Source organism: Capra hircus, chromosome 17 (assembly GCF_001704415.2).
Source record: "Capra hircus breed San Clemente chromosome 17, ASM170441v1, whole genome shotgun sequence".
In the NCBI taxonomy this organism is placed as follows: Eukaryota; Metazoa; Chordata; class Mammalia; order Artiodactyla; family Bovidae; genus Capra; species Capra hircus.
This window is the reverse complement of record NC_030824.1, coordinates 34,758,138-34,780,360: the sequence shown is the minus strand read 5'-3', so window position 1 is coordinate 34,780,360 and position 22,223 is coordinate 34,758,138. Positions and strand designations below refer to the sequence as shown.

General features: G+C 35.5%; 1 protein-coding gene across 2 annotated transcripts in view; it reads left to right on the top strand.

The window, feature by feature from the left end:
• FSTL5 (follistatin like 5) overlaps nt 15,872-22,223 on the top strand; it is an 863,982-nt gene continuing 857,630 nt past the window's right edge. For both annotated transcript variants that reach the window (XM_018061498.1, XM_018061497.1), the window contains exon 1: nt 15,872-16,009. In XM_018061498.1, coding sequence (XP_017916987.1) covers nt 15,884-16,009 — 126 coding nt within the window. In that variant the 5' untranslated portion in view covers nt 15,872-15,883. The remainder of the gene's footprint in view (nt 16,010-22,223) is intronic.

Sequence of the window (22,223 nt, the reverse complement as noted above, 5' to 3'; positions counted from 1 at the left end):
AACATAGGCAAAACATTCTCCAACATAAATCAGAGCAGGATCCTCTATGATCCACCTCCCAGAATTCTGGAAATAAAAGCAAAAATAAACAAATGGGATCTAATTAAAATTAAAAGCTTCTGCACAACAAAGGAGAATATAAGCAAGGTGAAAAGACAGCCTTCTGAATGGAAGAAAATAATAGCAAATGAAGCAACTGACAAACAACTAATCTCAAAAATATACAAGCAACTTATGCAGCTCAATTCCAGAAAAATAAACGACCCAATCAAAAAATGGGCCAAAGAACTAAATAGACATTTCTCCAAAGAAGACATATGGATGGCTAACAAACACATGAAAAGATGCTCAACATCGCTCATTATTAGAGAAATGCAAATCAAGACCACAATGAGGTACTACTTCACACCAGTCAGAATGGCTGCGATCCAAAAGTCTGCAAGCAATAAATGCTGGAGAGGGTGTGGAGAAGAGGGAATCCTCTTGCACTGTTGGTGGGAATGCAAACTAGTACAGCCACTGTGGAGAACAGTGTGGAGATTCCTTAAAAAATTGCAAATAAAACTGCCTTATGACCCAGCAATCCCACTGCTGGGCATACACACTGAGGAAACCAGAATAGAAAGAGACACATGTACCCCAATGTTCATCGCAGTACTGTTTATAATAACCAGGACATGGAAACAACCTAGATGTCCATCAGCAGATGAATGGATAAGAAAGCTGTGGTACATATACACAATGGAGTATTACTCAGCTATTAAAAAGCATATATTTGAATGAGTTCTAATGAGATGGGTGAAACTGGAGCCGATTATACAGAGTGAAGAAGCCAGAAAGAAAAACACCAGTACAGTATACTAACACATATATATGGAATTTAGAAAGATGGTAATGATGACCCTGTATGCAAGACAGCAAAAGAGACACAGATGTGTAGAGCGGACTTTTGGACTGTGAGGGAGAGGGAGAGGGAGAGGGTGGGATGATTTGGGAGAATGACATTGAAACATGTATACTATCATGTAAGAAACGAATCGCCAGTCTATGTTTGATGCAGGATACAGGATGCTTGGGGCTGGTGCAATGGGATGATCCAGGGAGATGATCTGGGGTGGGAGGTGGGAGGGGGGTTCATATTTGGGAACGCATGTACACACGTGGTGGATTCATGTCAATGTATGGCAAAACCAATACAGTATTGTAAAGTAAAACAAAGTAAAAATAAAAATTAAAAAAAAATAAAAAAATAAAAATGAGCAACCACAACAAAAAATGACAGAGAAATAAAGCTCTAGAAGACAAAAGACAAATTAACAAGGAGAGTATTAAAACTATATAGGAAGAACACATTGCCTACCTAGGCATGACAAATAGATTAACAGATGACTGCTCATCAGTGTACCGCATGACATAGACATTTGAAAGTGTTGTAGAGGAAACTATCATCTAGAATTAATAGCTTTTTAAAAATGTTATTTAAGAGTAAAAACAAGGCGAAGACATTTTAAGACACAAAATGAAGAGGATTTGCTTCTTATTGACTCATTGAAAAACGATAGAAAGGTTTACTTCAACATAAAAGTAAACCATTAGAAATGTATGGCGTACAGGAAAAAATAAGAAAACAAAAATTAAATATAATTTTTATTTTAAATATAATAATTGTCTTCCAAAGGCAGAACTAATATTCTCATTAATTTCATGTAAGATCTTATGTTTTCAAAACGTTTAAAGCTCAAACTTTTTTTCTGGCTCAGAAGAAAAGATCATCTATTCGATATTTTAGACAGTAAGACACATCTTCAGTTTCTCATTGAGAAAATAAAGAAAATGTATGGAAAATGCATCTGTCCAACAGTATGTGTGAAAGGAAAGAAAACAATCAAAAGTACACAATGGCCAAAGATCAACAATACACACGTGACCAAACTTATTGTAGAAGTATGTTGAAATATATCTTCAGTCTTAATAAACGGTCTTAATAAATGTAAAAAAAAGGTTATATTCACCTATAAAGGACAGATTTTCATAACGGTTTAAAATTTTCATAAGCTACTTATATAGTAAACACCTAAACTAAATTGCATGGAAGGATTAAAAGTGAATGCAAAATTATGCATGAACTGCAGCAAACTCCAATAAAGAAATTTATGTGCTCAATCTAACATAGATATGCAAAAGGAAAAGACCAAGGCTTTTCCTTATAGAATGTCAAGAATTATTATCAGGCTCTAATAACTGCACTCTGTGATGTCTGTCTAGGTAGAGATAAGTTAATGAAATAAAATAGAGAATGTAAAAACATAACCACAGATACAGAGAATCTCAATGTTTAACCAAGATAGAATTAGAAATCCAGTAGGTACTTTCCAGGTTGACCAGTGGTTAGGACTCAGCCCTTTGGGAGTAGGGGGCTGAGGAGTCTGGTCCCAGGTCAGGCAACTAAGATCCTGCATGTCAATGGTGCAATCAAAAAAAAAAAAAAAGAAAAAAACAAACCCAATACATTCTCTTAAAAACTGTAGTTAAATAAAAGTAGACTAAAAATTGTAAATTATAAATTTTAAGCATTCTATAGCCCAAATTAAGAACAGATCAAATAAAAAATTAACATGAAAAAACTAAAATGAAAATATTTTTGTGAATGGGAGGTGTTTTTTCAAACCTTACAGCTTTATCACAAACTTTTAAACAGTTCAATGAATCAAGTAAAGTTATATACATTATAATTTAAAAAGTGAAAATGGAATATAATTAAAAATGTACTTTCAAAAAAGAAGTTCAGAAGCTAAATTTGAGGGCAGACTGGGTCCCCTGTGTTAGCGTCCTTCCATGCTTTATAGGCAGCTCTGCCCTCTAAAGGCTTTTCTGGTGGCTCAGCAAAAAAGAATCCATCTGCAATGCAGGAAATGCAAGACATGAGTTCAATCCTTGGGTCAGAAATATTCCTCGGAGAAGGAAATGGCAACCCACTCCAGTATTCTTTCCAGGAAAATCCTATGGGCAGAGGAGCCTGGTGGGCTATAGCCCATATGATCACAAAGAGTCGGAACCAACTAAGCATGCGCGCACTGCCCTCTAAGGTTGCTGCTGCTGCTAAGTCACTGTTCAAGGGTCCATTTTGCAATAGATTCCCTTACTTAAAAACTTGAGAGGCCTTCCTCTCAGCTGCCAGCTGCGAGGAATCATCATGGTCATTTTTGGTTCTAATTCCATGAGAACAGAGGAAGGGAGATACATTTTACCAGATCTTGGGTCCAACCAGTTTTGTTGCAAGTTTTATATCTGTTAGTCAAAGAAGAAGAGAAACTGTAGAACCGAAATCCCTTAAAAAAATAAAAGATTGGTTGTCAGGGTAAGTGCAGATTTTGCAGAATTACAAGGGTCCTGAAGCAGGCCATCTGTGGGTTGGATGATGATACTAAATTTTTGTTAGCTGACTTCCGACTAAGGCAGTATCTTGATGGAGTTGCAAGTTAGCTCCAATTCCATGTAGTTCAATTTCATAGATATAGTATTTGCTTCTAAATCTAATTAGAATGACTCATTCCCAAAGACCACAGATGTGAGAGTCTCAGAAAACATACTGGTACCTGTGTCTTGCCTTTATTTTCCTCTAGGAGAGAGCATTTGCTTTTTGATTGTATATGCTAGTAAATCGCTATGAATATGTTGACTGGACTCACATATCCGTTCTACTGAAATTAGCATATTTTGTGTTGATCACTATCAAAAATGTAAAAGCACATAGTGTGCTTGTGCCTGGACTAAATATCAAAAGAGCACTTTTTATTTTAAAATTATAACTGGCTTTCTTTTTCATCATTTTTCAGTTTTCTTTCTTTCCCACTCTGATAAAACATGTTTTTAAAAAATGCAAACTACTTGGAGACGTAGAGAATAGACTTGTGGTTGCCAAGGGGCAGGGGTTAGTGAAAGGATGGATTGGAACTTCGAGATTAGCAGTTGCAAACTATTAAGTATAGGATGAATAAGCAGCAAGATCCTACTGTATGGCATAGGGAATCATTTTTCAGTGTTCTGTGATTAACCATAATGAAAAGAATATTAAAAATTAATGCATACATATGTAAAACATCCAAGCTTTTATGGATAGCTTATTTTTGAATTTTGAAAAATACTGATTTAAAATAAAATTCAAACTCTCTTGTGTAACTTGCTGAAAACCAGCTTACCAGCTTGACTTTTTTTTTGCTGCAATTTTGCTAATAACTTTTGTTTTGATAACTGGTCACCTCCTATTAGGAGTTTCTTGGAAAGTTTCCACTCCCCTTGTCTACCTTGATTCAGATCACTAGGAATGTGCTCATCCTCAACTGATTAAATTGAAGTTGATCTATATGTCAGGTTTACTCTGTTTTTCATATCTCCTGTGAAAACATAGATGTTTTGACTTGAGTAATTGTAAAAATCCTCTTGCTGGATCTAGAAGTAATTCAGGTCTTTCCTTTTGTGGAGGTATAAGGTCATCCTGGTAAATATCTCAGGTCCCAATGACTTTTACTACTGAATTGGAGAAGGAAATGGCAACCTACTCCAGTACTCTTGCCTGAAGAATCCCATGGACAGAGGAGCCTTGTGTGCTACAGTCCATGGGGTGACAAAGAATCTGACATGACTGAGTGACTTCACTTACACTTTCACTTTGGGCTCCATCCTTGGACCCTCCCCACAGTTGCCTGAATATGAACTAGCATACCTCTGAGATTCAGCTGACCTGAATGAATGAGTTTTCCCCATAGCATTTCAGCTTTAAATACAGAGGAAATTAAGTTGTTCCCTATGCAGCACTTCATTGCTAAACTGTGACAAGTTTTTTTTTTTTCTTATACACTAAGTGTAGTCCCAGATTTAAAGAACATAGGCTTCTAGAAAGCTTAGTATGAAATAGTTTGAATTTAAAATGTCTGACATTGACAAAATTGCAATGATTTTTTTAAATAGCAAATAAAATCTGTAACATAGTACCTTTGGGATTTTAAGCACAGGCAATCCTAAGAGCTGTATTCTTCCTTAATTTACATTTTAAGTGCTCATCAAAGTAGAAGGCAATGAATTCAGAAGACAGAACCTATAATGATGTTCTCTTCTCTTGAACCAGGATATATTTTCAAGGTCATATAATATATTATTATTTTTAAAAATTAAAAACATTTTTTCATATTATATTAGTCAAACTTCTTTCAGCTGAGATACAAATAAAGAGAATAGGTCTTTCACACGAAACATGTATGCAATTGTTAATCTTTAGGTAACATTTTGCAAAGTTCAAGGTTAGATCCATTGTGTTTAGGAGAAAAAGAGAGAAAAACCAAGACCATTGTGTTTGATTTGTTTTAATTTGCTTGATCCCATCCAGTTGGTACTTAGTTTGAAAAGAATGAAAGTATATTTTTTGATAACTTTCAGTATATGTGTCCATGATATACAGATGCTGTTCCTTAATATTCTAAATATATTATTTAAAATAATGGACAGGTTCACATTGCTATATTTAAAACAGATTACCAACATGGACATATTGTATAGCACAGGGAAGCTATCTGCTAAATGTTATGTGGCAGTCTGGATGGGAGGGGAGCAGGAGGATGGATACATGTGTATGTATGACTGAATTCCTTTGCTATCCACCTGAAATTATCACAGCATTTGTAATCAGCTATACTCCAATATAAAATAAAAAGTTTAATATAAAATAAAAAGTCAAAGGAAAAATGAACGTTATTATTCCGATAATTTTTTTCATTTTGGAACATCAGATAAAGAGATCAGGTGAATGATGAAAGAGATGGGAAAAGAGACTATAAAATCAAGGTTAGAAAGGTGAAATGAAATCATGTGAATATTGTGTGATGAGAGTGGAAAGGTCAATAAAGAGCTCATTTTTGGAGGCAGTTTCAGTGGACTAGCGGGGAAATACCTTTGGTTGAGAACTGCAAAGAAGTGTTAAGAAAACAGTTTATAAACACAGCCGAAAGTAGAGTCCAGCTCTTTTGACTTTTCAGTTCAGTTCAGTTGCTCAGTCATGTCTGACTCTTTGCAACCTCTTGTACTACAGCACACCAGGCTTCTCTGTCCATCACCAACTCCCAGAGCTTACTTAAACTCTTATCCATTGAGTCAGTGATGCCATCCAACCATCTCATCCTCTGTCATCCCCTTCTCTTACCACCTTCAATCTTTCCCAGCATCGGGGTCTTTTCCAATGAGTCAGCTCTTCACATCAGGTGGCCAAAGTATTGGAGTTTCAGCTTCAGCATCAGTCCTTCCAATGAATATCCAGGACTGATTTCCTTTAGGATGGACTGGTTGGATCTCCTTGCAGTCCAAGGGACTCTCAAGAGTCTTCTCCAACACCACGGTTCAAAAGCATCAATTCTTCCGGGCTCAACTTCTTGACTTTCAGCCTCCTGTTATTTCCACTACATAGCATGCTACTGCTCAGCATTGAAAAGACATTTATAAGGTTTGTAGAAATAAACATCTTCAGTTTATTACCCACTAGAAGAAAAAAATGCCTGTTTGATGTCAGACTTATGGGAAAATACTAAATCTTAGAAATTTAACATGTGTAATAAGTTGCATACAAAATAGAGGTATTTTGTATGCAGTTAATTTTTTTAGCACCACATGGGAAGCCTATATCTGAGGCCACCTGGTGACCTCAGCAATGTTTGATGCCTGCTTCAGTTGGCATGTTAGCTGCTTTTAAAAGTTGGAGTATAAGCAGGACGTTAGTCATGGGACAGCCTTTAGTAGATAGGAGTCCTCATTCCTTCCAAATGGCAGCATGTGAGTGTATGATGTGGAAAGCATATTTAGTCAGTGTATATATTTGCTCTCATTAGCTGTGAGGGTAAGGGCTCTAGTTAGTGCAATAAGTTCTTCCTTTTGGGAAGAGGTTCCTTATTAGCAAATATATATAAGCCTATATATATATATAAATCTGGTGTGTAATTTCAGTTTATATGAGGACAATTGTAAACATCTCTCTATATACTTTAACTGTAACTACATATAACTATATTCCCAATGAAGATCATTGTATAGAACAAAGGTACAATCAAAAAGTTTTCCTAAAATTCTGCTTAAGCAACAGGATTCTGTAGAACCAGAGACTTGTGTCATGTAAGTTGACTTTTAGAAGGTCTGCTGCTGCTGCTAAGTCGCTTCAGTCGTGTCCGACTCTATGCGACCCCATAGACGGCAGCCCACCAGGCTCCCCTGTCCCTGGGATTCTCCAAGAACACTGGAGTGGGTTGCCATTTCCTTCTCCAACGCATGAAAGTGAAAAGTGAAAGTGAAGTCGCTCAGTCATGTCCGACTCTTCACGACCCCATGGACTGCAGCCTACCAGCCTCCTCCGTCTATGGGATTTTCCAGGCAAGAGTACTGGAGTGGGGTGTCATTGCCTTCTCCGCTACTTTCCTCAGAGGCAAACCTTATTCTTACTGGGTCTCTGTTCCTCACAAATAAACAGTTTACAGTAGGTTTCTAATATGCTTTTCAGTTCTGTTATCTGTTATATGTTGTACTTGAATATTTTATTGAAAACATTCTTTAGTGCACCAGGATAGTTATTATAGCTGCAGTATAAATAGTTGTGTAAAGCAAAGATGGTTTTGAAAAACAATATTTATGACCTAGCATTCTTTTCATAATGTAGGAATTTAATTTGCTGAAAGTTGAGTAATAGACAATTTTTAATTCAATATAATTTAGTGTGGATACTTTCTCCTAGTGTGAGCCTAAATTATTATACATTTTACACTGTGGTTTTAAAATGGCAAAGAATATATTTTATCTATATTTAGCTTCTTACAGCCACAAACTAAGAAAGCTTTTGAAAAGTATAATTGATTAGAATCTGGGCAATTTTCTTCATCTGAATTAATGACTCAGATGTCATTACAATATGAATTCTACCTTCTTTGAAAGAGTAAAATTAATTTAATGATCATAATTCTCATTGTTTAACATGTAATTCTATTCTTATCCCAGATGTTTAGAAAAACGTATTGCACTTGTTAGAATCTTTCAGCATAAAGCATTGCATTTAAAAGTTTTAGACACTTTCACAATATGATTAAGGATTAAGAATGCAGAAAGTTCCATGTTTGCTAGTATTTCCATATAGGTTTGAACCACACTTACCCATGCAGTCTGGACACAGAAGTCACATATCTACTACTCTCAAAATGTAGCTGCGTTTGCTTAAGTCTTCATATATGTTGATCCAAAGCAAATGGAAGTGGAAGATTGCTCTTACACAATCTCTCTCCACAATTATTCATATATAGTATAAATAGTCATTTTTTTTTCTCTGCGGTTGCTTCTTTTAGAGGTTATCTTGTTATATCTGCAATATAATGTCTGTCTTTATTTAATTGGAGTTCAGTTGCATTATAGTGTTGTGCTATTTTCTGTTGTACAACAAAATGAATCAGCCACATGTATGTATATCCCTCCTCTTTGTCACCACAGAGCACTGAGTAGAGTTCCTTGTAATCTGCAGTAGGTTCTCATTGGTTACCTGTTTTATACATAGTGGTGTGTATATGTCAATCCTAATCTCCCAGTTCATCCCACTCCCCTTCCCCCTTGGTATCCATACTTTTGCTCTCTACCTCTATGTCTCTATTTCATCTTTGCAGTTAGGTTCATCTATACCATTTTTCTAGATTCCACATATATACATTACTGATTTATACAGTAGAACTGCTGGTCAAATTTGGTGAGTCATTCTTAAACACTATCTTGAGAAATTTCTTTTTATTTATGTATTCATTCACTATAAGCAATGATAACTGTCAGAATATATTTTTGGATAGTTGTAAATATATAATAGGTATCATCCCAGTGTGTCTAGCTGGATATACATGATCTGATTTTCCTTTGCTGCTCTCCTCTGTGTTTATTCAATTCTTATCTATTTTCTAGTTGGTTTTGCTTTGTGTTCAAATGAAGCTTATTAGAATGAGTATTTGAACACTGTACATCAGTTGGGATCATTGCTCTGATAGAAGAATTCATGGCTGGATGGTGAGAGTCCACTGTACCGATAAAAATGAATTCTTTGGATAATGTTTCCTCCTAAGAGAAATATCAAATTGAAACTCAATCTCAGAGTTCACAGTTGCGGATATCATGGTAAAGTGGATCAAGAAATGAAAACAGTTGCTGCAACAGAAAAGCCTGTTGAGAGGCTGCATACATGAGATATAAGAGAATCTGGCTGATGTTTCCAATTCCAGTTGAGCCACAAAATGAAAAGATTGTCTGTTATTGAGAAGTGAGGCTTTTTCAGAGGAAATTCCCATTGAAAGCTAAATTCAAAGGTTTTATTATAGGGGAAATAGAAAAGTTTTTTATGCTAAATGCAACTCAATCTAGATTTATTTCATAATTTATTTTAGTAACTATTGTTGACCACATGAAGAATATTAAGACTCATTTATGTATATCTACTATTCAAATTAATTGTTAGTAGATATTATTTAATTGATTAATTAATCAAAATAATTTGTTGAATTTGTGATGTGTACCATGTACTGCTCTGATTCATGTAAATGATAATTGAAACCCTGTACTTATGTAGCTGGCAATCTGGTTGTATACAGAGAACACACAAGCAAACCAGTGAAACTACAGGCTGTCAAATAATAAGGGCTGTGCATTCTAGTCATTCCATTCCAATGGAAATTGCTATCTATCATTTTTCTAAAATTGCCATTTCACTCTTTTCAATTTTTAGAACTCATCACAGCATTTAACCCTCTATTTCAACTAAATCTTCATGAAGTCTTAGTCTTTGAATTTTTTGTCCTCTCTAACCTTCTCATCTCATACCTAAGGTAGAAGACGTACAAATGTTCACAATCCCAAATAAGTATCTCTAGCCTCTACCTCTTTGCTGAGCTCCAGATTCAATATCCCAATATCTGTTTAATATTTCTAATAAGACTGCAAAAGGCAACTCAAGAAAGGAAATCATAATTATTTTCTCTCTCAAACCTATTCTTCCCTGTATCCTCTCCTGATTAATAAATCAACTCAGCAGCAATAATTTGGTACAGGTGCTAGATTTTATATGCTCATAAATTTCTTCTTACATATGGGGTACAGTGTGACAACTGGGTTTGCTCAGGTTTTCCAGAACCACAAGGTAGTCTAGAAGCTGTTTTCTCCATTTCATTGAATTATAAAATGTCAAAATGTACAGACACTAGTGTCCAGGTAGTGTTCACCTCCCTGACACTGAATAAAGACAGGTCTGGGGAAATTAAGACACATGTTAAATTGTGACACAATCAGTTCAATGCACTTCTTTCTATATCTGTGCAAGGATGTTTATCGTTGTTGTACAGCCGCTCAGTTGAGCCCAACCCTTTGTGACCCGAAGGACTGCAGCCCACGAGGCTCCCCAGTCCCTGGGATTCTCCAGGCAAGAATACTGGGGTGGTTTGCCATTTCCTTCTCTAATGCATGAAAGTAGAAAGTGAAAGTGAAGTCACTCAGTCGTGTCTGACTCTTAGTGACCCCATGGACTGTAGCCTACCATGCTCCTCCGTCCATGGGATTTTCCAGGCAAGAGTATTGGAGTGGGGTGCTGTTGCCTTCTCCAAATGAAGAGGCTGGACCAAAGCATAAATAATGCTCAGTTGTGGATGTGACTGGTGGTGAAAGTAAAGTCTGATGCTGTAAATAACAAGGATGATTGCCTTTCTTAAATCAATAACCACAGTAAGAAGTCATGTAAGGCATACACTTAAAGATTGCAGCAGAGAGCAGTCAAATTTTTGTGTGACTGGCAGGGATATTTTCATAAAAGAGGTAACTGGAGCTATCTCTTGAAAAACCTATTGCAGCTTTCTAAGATGGAATGAGATACAGTGAGGGTACTCTAAGTAAAACTCTCAGGATACTTGACTGCTCTAAAATATTTCGTAATTGTGGTGATTTGCTTCACCCTGACATTCTTTTCATTTATAGGCTTGCTAGCAAAGTTGTCTTCTCTATCTCAAATGCTACATTTTGTTCCTAAGGCAATACTTTATCACTTTCATTTTGTCTTCCACATGAGATTATAATGTGTAAACATTATTAGATTAATCCACATTAGATTATAATGTGTAAACAAATCAGAATCCCTCATTTTAAATCTACTGAATAATGTAAATCCTACTCTCTAAATCCTACTGCCATAACCAGCATGGCCTGTTGTGCCACATGGTGAAAAAAAATAGTTTTATTCAGAGAAAAATATTATTTTTTGAAGAAGAGAAAGAAATCTCTGTCCATCCTCCTTGTCTTTTTCAAGTACAGCTTTGTTAACCATGATATTATGCAGATACCTTTTAGGTACCCATGGATTTTCTCTAACTTAATAGTGAGATAGTTTTCTGATGCTTCCATTTAAATGTTGAGGTTACAAGGAAAAGTCATAAGATCATTATCACACCATCTGCTCCAGCTGGTTTGTTTTCAACACATGCTTTTCAATGCTCTTACTGAGCTGTCAACAAACTGCCAATTAATTATGAAAACCTAACAGATTGTCAGAGGTTAGAATACTGAGAAAGTGAGATCATGAGTCAGTATATCATGGAATCAATTATTCCTGATTTATGATTTCAAGAACACCTTCTGTAGACAAGTGAACTTTTAAAAATATAATAATGATATCTTTGGATCCTGTAGGCAAAGAGAGGTAAGAATCTGATAATTATTTTCTGAGCGTCCAATGAGAAGAGCCATCTTTATGTTTAGGTTTCCATTTGATAACTATAAAATTGAATTCAAGTATTTTTTTTAGTGATATTTCAGTGGAGGAGAATATCATGTGGTGTCATTCACAGAAGAGAAGCACAGAAACTAGCTTTTGTCCTTTGTCTAACATTTAGCTGCTGAGCTCAAATACCTATCTGGAATAGAAATCAGAGTTATTCCCCCCAAAAGTTATCTGAATTTTAATATCAGTTCTGTTTTACTCTATCTGTGTATGAGTGCTCAGTTGCTCAGTCATGTCTGACTCTTTGCAACCACATGGCAAGAATATTGGAGTGGGTTTCCATTTCATCCTCCAGGGGACCTTCCTGACCTGGAGATTGAACCCACATCTCCAGTATCTCCTCCATTGACAGGAGGATTCTTTACCACTGAACCACCTGGGAAACCTATTCTGTCTGTAATACGAAGTAAATTGCTGCAGTTATATGATAGCTTTTGCTGAGATAAAGCATTTTTATTTTTGTAAAACATTATTTTTAAGAAATTTTAGACTTGAAAATCATGACTTGCAATGGAAAAAATAATCATGATCAAGGGTATCAAGGACATAGATTTAAATAGTACAAATAGGTTGTATATACTATACTGAAGCTTTACATGCTGACATTTTTCTCAAGTTATAGTGAAATTTCTTAAAATAGATATTTCTATCCTGTTGCCTTTTGGCTGGAAATATACTTAGCAACTTGTTGATCTAATTATCAATGTGTATAAGTTTACTCACCCAAGATTGATGAGATTTTTATTCACTCATTAAAATGAATTAATTGTTCATTTGTTTTATATTTTAGAGTAGATGAACACTTGCATGCGTGTGTGTGTGTGTGTGTGTGTGTGCACAAAAAGCACAGAAAGAGAGGAAGGTTAGGGTTAGAAGAAAAAGGGCAGAGAAAGACAAACCCTTAAGTGAGCCCTTTTAGGAAATGTATGACCTCACCTTCACACAGCATCATACTGGTACAGGATTGTTGCCACGCCCCTTCCCTCCCTCTCCTGCTTCACAACAGAAGAAACGTAGTATTCAGAGCTCGGGAAAAATACTCCTTCACCCTTTCCCAAACTGTTTTGCTTTATTCTCAATCTCTTCTTAAATTTAAAATATTCTGTCCAGTTGTCTTATAAACAAATATTTACCTCTGGGAGAAGGATGAGACTATACATCAAAATGACAGCAAAATGATGGATTGCACATGAAAATATTTAGTTTCCCAGGTTAGCTTTCAGATGTTTCACAGAAGTAGTGAAAGTAGGAATTGCGTTCAGAATTGTCAGAATGCAGGAAAACATGCTCTTTCTTGTTTCCCTCACATGCAAGATGACATTCATTTATGCATTCATTCATTGCATGTCCAGCAGGCACCAAACAACTCGGAAGGCCCAGACGATGTCATGCTGGAGAAAAAGCAAAACGCAACAAATTCCAGCAGTCATGATGTTTAAAGGAGATACATATTCTAGTGAGGAAACATATTCTACTGAGGAACAGATACATATTCTAGTGAGGAAAACCAACATTTTGAAGTAATCAAATTAATTATGTATAATTACAAAGAGAAGCTCTGAGACAAAGAAAAACTGATCTAAAAATAGAGTAAACGAGAAATGTAACCCAGTCTTGGCATTATGGGGAAGGATTACAAGGGATATTTTTGACATGAGATGATCTTTGGGTGGTAAATGAGAAAAAATGCATTTCATTTGGAGGAAATAGTGTAGAAAATCCTTATAGTAGGTATGTTCAAAATGTGAACAACTGCACACAATTAGTCTGGTTGGAGGACAATTATTTGGAGAAGAGGAAGACATACAGAGCCAAGATGCTGTGGAAGCTTGTAAGAACCAGTGATTTAGTTTTTATCTTAAGAATAAATGAATAGTGTATATCCGAAAGTTACTAGCAAATGCACTAACATCATGATGTTTGGATTGACCATGATTGCTCAGGTTGTTGTGTGGAGAAGAGATTGAAAGTGCATTAGTGTAAAGGGTAAGGAAGGACAGGGTTGGGGCATTTGAAGGGGAAAGTGGTTGTGTCAGGGTTGTTATAATAGATTTGGAAAGAAACGGATGTTTGAGAGGTATACATGAAGCTAGAATTAATGGAACTTAGGGATGAGTTTAATATGAAGAATAAGGGAGACAAAGATATCAAAAATGTCCTTTTGTTTCTGACTTGAGTAAAAGGATGAATGAAAGAGTCTCTAAAAGCATGACTTTATGTTAGCATATGAATACTATGAGGAGTTACTTTTGAAACTTGTTAGCAGAAGCTGTTAAGGAGGTTAATCATAAAAACCTGAAGATTGAATGAAAAACATTGCATATTAATACAACCATAGACTACTTGAATGTTTGGCTGAGTGAATGGAGTAGGATACATGGCTAATGGGATTAAATAATGTTTAATGGAAAGATAAAGGTGTAGGATGAACTTGTGAAAGGACTGAGGTGTTTTTACAAATTCTACAGAAATAGAAGAGACAGATATTGTAGACATCAAAGTGACCATTTCTTGCAAAAAAAAAAAAAGAAAGAAATGGTACTTTGATAGAGTGATGAAAACAGAATCATGATTGGTCAGAACATGGATAGATTGAGATACATAGTTCTTTCTAAAAATTCAGAAAGTAAATGAGAGGAATTATCTAAAAATTCATGATTTGAGCATGTTGAAAGATGGAAGAAAGTCATTGAGAGACAGAGTTTGAATACACTTAATAACAGAGTTAATAAATTGACGAAGTTTCTCAAGAACTCAGATGGCCAGATTGGATTAGACAGGAGGAGAAAAAGCTCCTCTTAAGGTCACAATGATTTGAGGGTATAGCTCAGTCGGTAAAGAATCTGCCTGCAACACAGGAGACCCAAGTTTGATTCCTGGGACAGGAAGATCCCCTGGAGAAGGAACTGGCAACCCACTCCAGTATTCTTGCCTGGAGAATCCCATGGACAGAGGAGCCTGAGAGGCTACAATCCATGGGGTCGCAAGAGTCAGACACGACTGAGCAACTTCACTTCACTACGGTCACAATAAGGGTTAAGAAGTGTTCTCAAAGTGGTAAAGAGGAATATAGTTGAGTTCAACATATAGATTTGTTTGTTTGGAAGAGGTTTTAGGGAATTTATATGGTTATAAATTTATGCATTTTTACAATTTCTCTGGTATATTCAAAAACACAAAGTTGTGGAAAGAATCATATGACTTTTAGTTTAAAGCACTTAAAAAAAAAACAAACAGTTTTCTAGGAAATGTCCTTTTGGGTGCTACTGAAAAAATATGCTCATAAGTCAGTATAATCCAATGGCATAATTTCTGTTGTAGCTCAGTTTATTAAGAATTTATCATAGTACAGGGATCCCCAATCCCTAGGCCATAGACTGGCACCAGTGCACAGCTTCTTAAGAACTGGGCCACATGGCAGAAGGTAAGCAGTTGGTGAGCAAGCAAAGCTCCATCTGCTGCTCTCCATCACTCCCCATTGCTTGCATTATTGCCTGAACCACCCCACCCCACCCCTATGGAAATTCTATTCCAGGAAACTGGTCCCTGGTGTCATAAAGATTGGTGGTTGCTGCTATAGAAGACTATCTCATTAACATTTCACTGATATTTACCAGTAAATTATAATAGCTATAGTTTTATTAAGCATTTTTCATCAGATATACTCAGAGAACTTTGAGATTTATACGTATTGATAAATGTATCCTGTATAGATGATGAGAAAATTAATCATGATTTAATGTTTTCTCTCTTTTGAAAAAAATTTCTTTCAGCTTGTATTTATTTTACCTCAATATTTTTATTGGCCCCTAAATTTCTACTAATTCAATGTTATATAAAGCTGTATGTGTGAAAAAAAACCCAATATTTCTTATGTCAAGAAGAATTATAATCTTTATTTGAAGATGCTTACCTATTATGGATTCATTTGGCAGCTGCTGCTGAGTTTTGATTAAATTCTATGGAGAATTCTATTTGTTATTGAATATTTTTGATATATTTCTTCAATTTAGAATGTGTTTTCTGATTATTTGTAATGTTAATTTTCACAGGTGAAAAGCAATAAGGATGTTTAAGTGCTGGTCAGCTGTTTTGATTCTTGGATTCATTTTTCTGGAGTCTGAAGGAAGGCCAACCAAAGAAGCAGGATATGGCCTTAAATCCTACCAACCTCTAATAAGATTGCGACACAAGGTACCTTACCATTCTGGACTTGCTCATAATGAACTAAACTGTTGGTTCTCTGGTTTACCACTCACCTAGTAGCATTTATTGCAGAATATACTTTCAGAGTATAATTTATATTTATATAAAAAAACTTTTAGAAATACAATTTGGGGGGTTACTTTTGACAAAGTATAGAGATGGACTATTTTAAAAAAAGTGTCATTAAAATTTCACATGAAGAAATAGGATAGGACTTATAAAAATAAGTATGTCAAGACCTAATCACCCAGATAATTTCTATTATTTCCATATTAATTTTAAGTTTATAACTTCAAACTAAACCAAAAGTGTTATGTTCTTGAATTTGCCATTAAGATAAACAAAAAAGATGCCTATACCATCTAGAGACATATAGTTTGGCAAAGTTTTTGTTATTTTAAAAATCATTAGACATTTTAATTTCACAAAAATCATAATAATTTCAGATTGTCTAATAGGAAATACTTCATTTATTGATGTTAAATATTTTCAAGAATTAAATAAGTTGACATTAGGATTTTTTTAAATTCCATAGATTATATACTTACAATAAATTGAGCTAGTGCTTTTAATAACACATCATGATACTGCAAGTAAAATACTTAAACAACATTTTATTCAATCAAATAAAAGTTTATAATACATTTTGGTTTTCCTAGAGAGTGGAAAAAAGACAAAAAAATGCTGAAATTGAAAAGAACGTATACATTTTAGGATTTCTTATGCTACTTATCTTTTAAAAATCACTTGAAATAAACAAACATAACTATATTGACTTTGTCCTTTATAGTCACTCCATGATAGTAGCACTTATGTTGCATATATTTTTGCTGAAATTCTTTCATAAGAGTGTAGTATTTTGACAAAATCACTAACCTTTTCTGGGATTTTTATCTGCCAGACATTAGGCTAAGCTGTTAAATTTATTGTTTTATTTAATCTTCAAACCAAACTTATGAAAGTGTATCTATTTTCATTCTATAGATAAGAAATTAAAAAATTCTTAGAACATTAAGGAATTTTTATTAAATATTTATTAAATATTTCAACAAGCTAAGGTATAGCATGCAGAATAGATATGACAGGGTATAATAGAGAAAATAAGTAGAAAATAAACTATAAAGTAAAAAATTATTATAGAAGTTTAGTTGCATGTAAAAGTAAATAAGCTATTAAAATGTTCATTCTAGATAAATACAATTGGAGAATTGGCCTTATCCCACTATTTTTCTATTATCATTCATTTGCCCTACTTCATGGACTAACAATAAGTTTTGTCCCAGCTCCAAACTTAGATATAATAACTCCATAACTTTATGAATGCTCTGAAAACACATTATCAATTCAACATACTGACTCATACTATTACAGACCCAGTGAATATTTATTCCATACTGTGAACTGCCCTATGTTATGTGTCTTGAGGTCTAGAACTGTGCCTTTCTAATCTTTTTATTCCTGGTGCCTAGTAGATACTATGTGATTGAATCAATGGCAGAAAAATAGCAGGTAGAATGCCTGACTAAATGTTTTGATTGTTACTTTGTTAAATGTAACATCACAGATTGTTGTGTATTATTTATAAATAATTTTGAATTAAATTTGGACATTGCAGATAAATCACTTACCATGCATTGCTGTGTAATTTAAGAAACCTTTAAAGAAATGAAACAACACAATGAGTTAAACCAGTTTTAGAAACACTAATACTCACCTAAAATGGTCAAAGTCACCTCCCAATCTTTTCCTTCTCTGTGAATCCTTACCTCTACATAGTTAGAAAAGGAACATGACTGCTGGTATTTAGGAGCAGAGAGGCAGAGAATGTTATGACAATGCCTAACTTTCAAATGACTTGAGACAGAGGTGACATTAAGCTATAAAAATAATTCTGTGACTCTGTGTGTGTGTGAAAGTGTGTATCTGGTAGGAATTAAAAAGCTCCCTGAGTTCTGTTAAGTTCCTGCAAAACCCCAGCAGATACTTTCCCCTCATTATCAACCTCAATCCAACCACTGGGATGTACTTTTACTTCTCCAAGACCTTGAAGACTAATCTCATTATAGCATTTATTTATTTTTGAATTAGTTGCTATTTGAATCCGAAGAATACCTGATTGTCTTTCTCTCACTTCTTTCCACTCCAATTAGGCTCACATGCTGCTTTATTGGAGAGGTTTTCCCAAACCATAACTGAAAATGGAACAAATATAGACATTCCCTTGATCCCCTGTAAATGTTCACTCTAGAATACCATTATTTGTCAAAATATGTATTTCATTTACTTATTAGTTTGCTGGATGTTTCTTTCCATTATGAGGTAAGCTACTATTCATCTTTGGCTTCCCTGGTGACTCAGAGATAAAGCATCTGCCTGCATTGTAGATGGGAGTTTGATCCCTGGGTCTGGTATACCCCCTGGAGAAGGAAATGGCAACCCACTTCAGTATCTCATGGACAGAGGAGCCTGGCGGGCTACAGTCCATGGGGTCCCAAAAGAGTCGGACACAACATAGTGACTAAACACACACACTATTCGTCTTGCTATAGCACAGCACCTAGGACAATAAAAAGAAACAAATGTATTTATAGTGAACGATTCCATCACTGACTAGAATAAGGCTTAAATCAAGATGATATACGTGTGTATAATTATATCATATTATAATTAATAATACATTAAAATAATTTCCTTTTCTATCATTTTTTCCAGAGTAAAATCAACTGGGCTATACTTAATAAAATTTTAAAAAATATGTTATTTAATAGCATTGTATAAATTTATTTCCTCGCATTTGTTATTTTTAACTTGCATAGTTTTATTTAAATAAAAAAGACTATAAACATTATAAATCTGTAAGACTTAGGGAATGCATAAGGAGATTTTCTATTTGGATAGGTCTCACTAGCATAAATATTAGTTGCTAACTACAAAACACTAAAATATATAATAAATACACTAGATTTTGAGTTTTGATCACATTGTCCCCAGAGAGGTGTCAGTTCTTTGAGTCTGAACAAATGTATGTACAGAACGGAATTTTCTCAAATATTTGTGTGTCAGTTGTATAATGAATCCCCTTTTGGGAGCAAAAACAGAAATGTGCGATTTATTTGTCAGATTACACAGTGAAAGTGAAAGTGAAAATGTTAGTCACTGAGTCCTGACTGACTCTTTGTGACCCCTCGGACTGTAGCCTGCCAGGTTCCTCTGTCCATGGAATTCTCCAGGCAAGAAAATTGGAGAGGATTGCCATTGCCTCCTCCAGGGGATCTTCCCAACCAATGGATCAACCCGTGTCTCCTGCATTGCAGGCAGATTCTTAACTATCTGAGCCACTAGGAAAGACCATACATAGCGTAGTGTAGTATAGGTATAAACATATGTGTACATAGTTGTATCATTTATAACTTTGTATACACACATGTGATTGCAAATATATATTGTGTCTCAAGATAAAAATGAGTAACATAAATCCATCATGCTAATTATAGAAATCTTAATTATAGTCCATAATATGTATCTAAGGGGGCTGATGCTGTGTTGTATACCTACATATACCTATATTATGCTAAGCTAAGTCACTTCAGTCATGTCTGACTCTGTGCAACCCCATAGACGGCAGACTACCAAGCTCACCTGTCCCTGGGATTCTCCAGGCAAGAACACTGGAGTGGGTTGCCATTTCCTTCTCCAATGCATGAAAGTGAAAAGTGAAAGTGAAGTCCTCAGTCGTGTCCGACTCTTTGTGACCCCATGGACTGCAGCCTACCAGGCTCCTCCGCCCATGGGATTTTCCAGGCAAGAGTACTGGAGTGGGGTGCCATTGCCTTCTCCACTATATTGTGCTACAAACTTTCATATACATTAATTGCTGCGATTTAATTCCACAGTAATCCTTGGATACAGGGAATATTTTTCCTGCTTATCCAAATGACAGTATTAAAACCTGAGAGGAAAAATAACTTTCTTCATGGAAAGAGAGAGGATCAGACAGAAAAATGAGGTTAGTAAGAAGCCCATGAAAGCATAGGTAGAACACAGATGGGGAAGAAGGATCAGAAAGGATAAAGATGATAATGCTAGTAAAGCAAAGTGACACTGGCTTCAAGGAGAAACATCTAACGTCCTTTCATATTGTTCCTTCTCCCCTTCCATAAGCAATGGGAAACAATCACAGTGTTTCCATGTATGTTTTCTTGGCTAGACTGAAATGAATGTCTTCTCCTAATAGGGCAGCATAAAGTTGGATAAGACTAACGTGACTTAGCAATACAAATATTACTGTAGCTATAGTTTAGGTCAATCTCCCAATGAAGACTCACTCGGAAGCTATAGTCACCACCCTAACTGCTGGTCTGTCACTGGTTTTGAGCATAGTAGTTACTATAGGGGGCTCCTAGGTGGCTCAGCAATAAAGAATTCACATGCCAATGCGCAGGGTTGGAAAGATCTCTGAAGCAGAAATGGTTCAGTTCAGTCACTCAGTCGTGTCCGACTCTTTACAAACCCATTCTTCCCTGCCCATTACCAACTCCTAGAGCTTACTCAAACTCATATCCATTCAATTGGTGATGCCATCTAACCATCTTATCCTCCATTGTCCCCTTCTCCTCTCGCCCTCAATATCTTTCCCAGCAACAGGATCTTTTCAAATGAGTCAGTTCTTCGCATCAGGTGACCAAAGTATTGGAGTTTCAGCTTCAGCATCATTCCTTCCAATGAATATTCAGGACTAATTTCTTTTATGATGGACTGATGGATCTCTTTGCAGTCCAAGGGACTCTCAAGAATCTTCTCCAACTCCACAGTTCAAAAGCATCCATTCTCCAGCGTTCACTTTTCTTTATAGTAAAACTCTCACATCCATACATGACTACTGGAAAAATCATAACTTTGACTAGATGGAGTTTTGTTGGCAAAGTAATGTCTCTGCTTTTTAATATTCTATCTAGGTTGGTCATAACTTTTCTTCCAAGGAGCAAGTGGTTTTTAATTTCATGGCTGCAGTCACCACCTGCAGTGATTTTGGAGCTCAATAAAATAAAGTCTGTCACTGTTTCCATTATTTTCCCATCTATTTGCCATGAAGTGATGGGACCGGATGCCAAGATCTTAGTTTTCTGAATGTTTTTCACTCTCCTCTTTCACTTTCATCAAGAGTCTCTTTAGTTCTTCTTGGCATTCTGCCATAAGTGTGGTGTCATCTACATATCTGAGGTTATTGATATTTCTTCCAGCAATCCTGATTCCAGTTTGTGCTTCCTCCAGGAAATGGTAACCCACTCCATTTTTCTTGCCTAGAAAAATCACATGTACATAGGAGCCTGGTGGGCTACACAGTCCATGGGGGTCACAAAATCAGACATGATTGAGCATATACTCACACAGTTCACACACAGTACCTATTGGTTACTATGAACATTTGTGAGAAAATTCCCTGAAGTTTTCTATACTTTGAACCATCTTCAGAATTGATATACTCAGAGCAGGTCACACAGAACTCAGTATCACAGGGCATTTACTGTATACTAGGTACTCTGTTAGCTTTATTCTGTACATTGGTTTAATTATATGAAGATTCGTATGTTGTAAGTGCTTTTATTACTGTTTGATAGAAGAGAAAACTAGTCTTCATGAATGTTTAGTAGTTGTTTAATACAACACACTTAAATGTTGGGAAGCAGGATTAGGATTTAATACAAAGCCTGTATATTTTAATAACCACTCTACAGTGAGTACTTTTGTGTTAATTTATCCTGTGTGCCATGTATTTCCTATTCTCCCTGCATTCTGATCACATTAGTCCCTTTGTGCTTAAAGTGACTATGTGTCTAGTTCTGGCTAGCAAGTTGTTAAACAGTACCATGGAATGCCTCTGGGCTGAACATTTGATCCCAATTGTAAAACCGTCCTGAATTATCTTTTTTCTTCTAGCATGTCAAACAGCATCTGTTCAAGGGAGTGCCTGCTTAATCATGCCAAGTGTCTAAATCAACTAGGATGACTAAAACTCCCTGGCAATTAGTGATTATCTTGGAATAAGAAATGAAGGGAAGGTCTTCTGTTTTAAACCACTGAGATTTGGGAGATGTCTGATATTTTGGAATTATCATTTTCTGTCCTAGAGAACTAGAACGTAAACTCTTATCATCTAACAAAAAATTCAGTACACTTTTTCCTCTACTACCTTGGTTTCTTT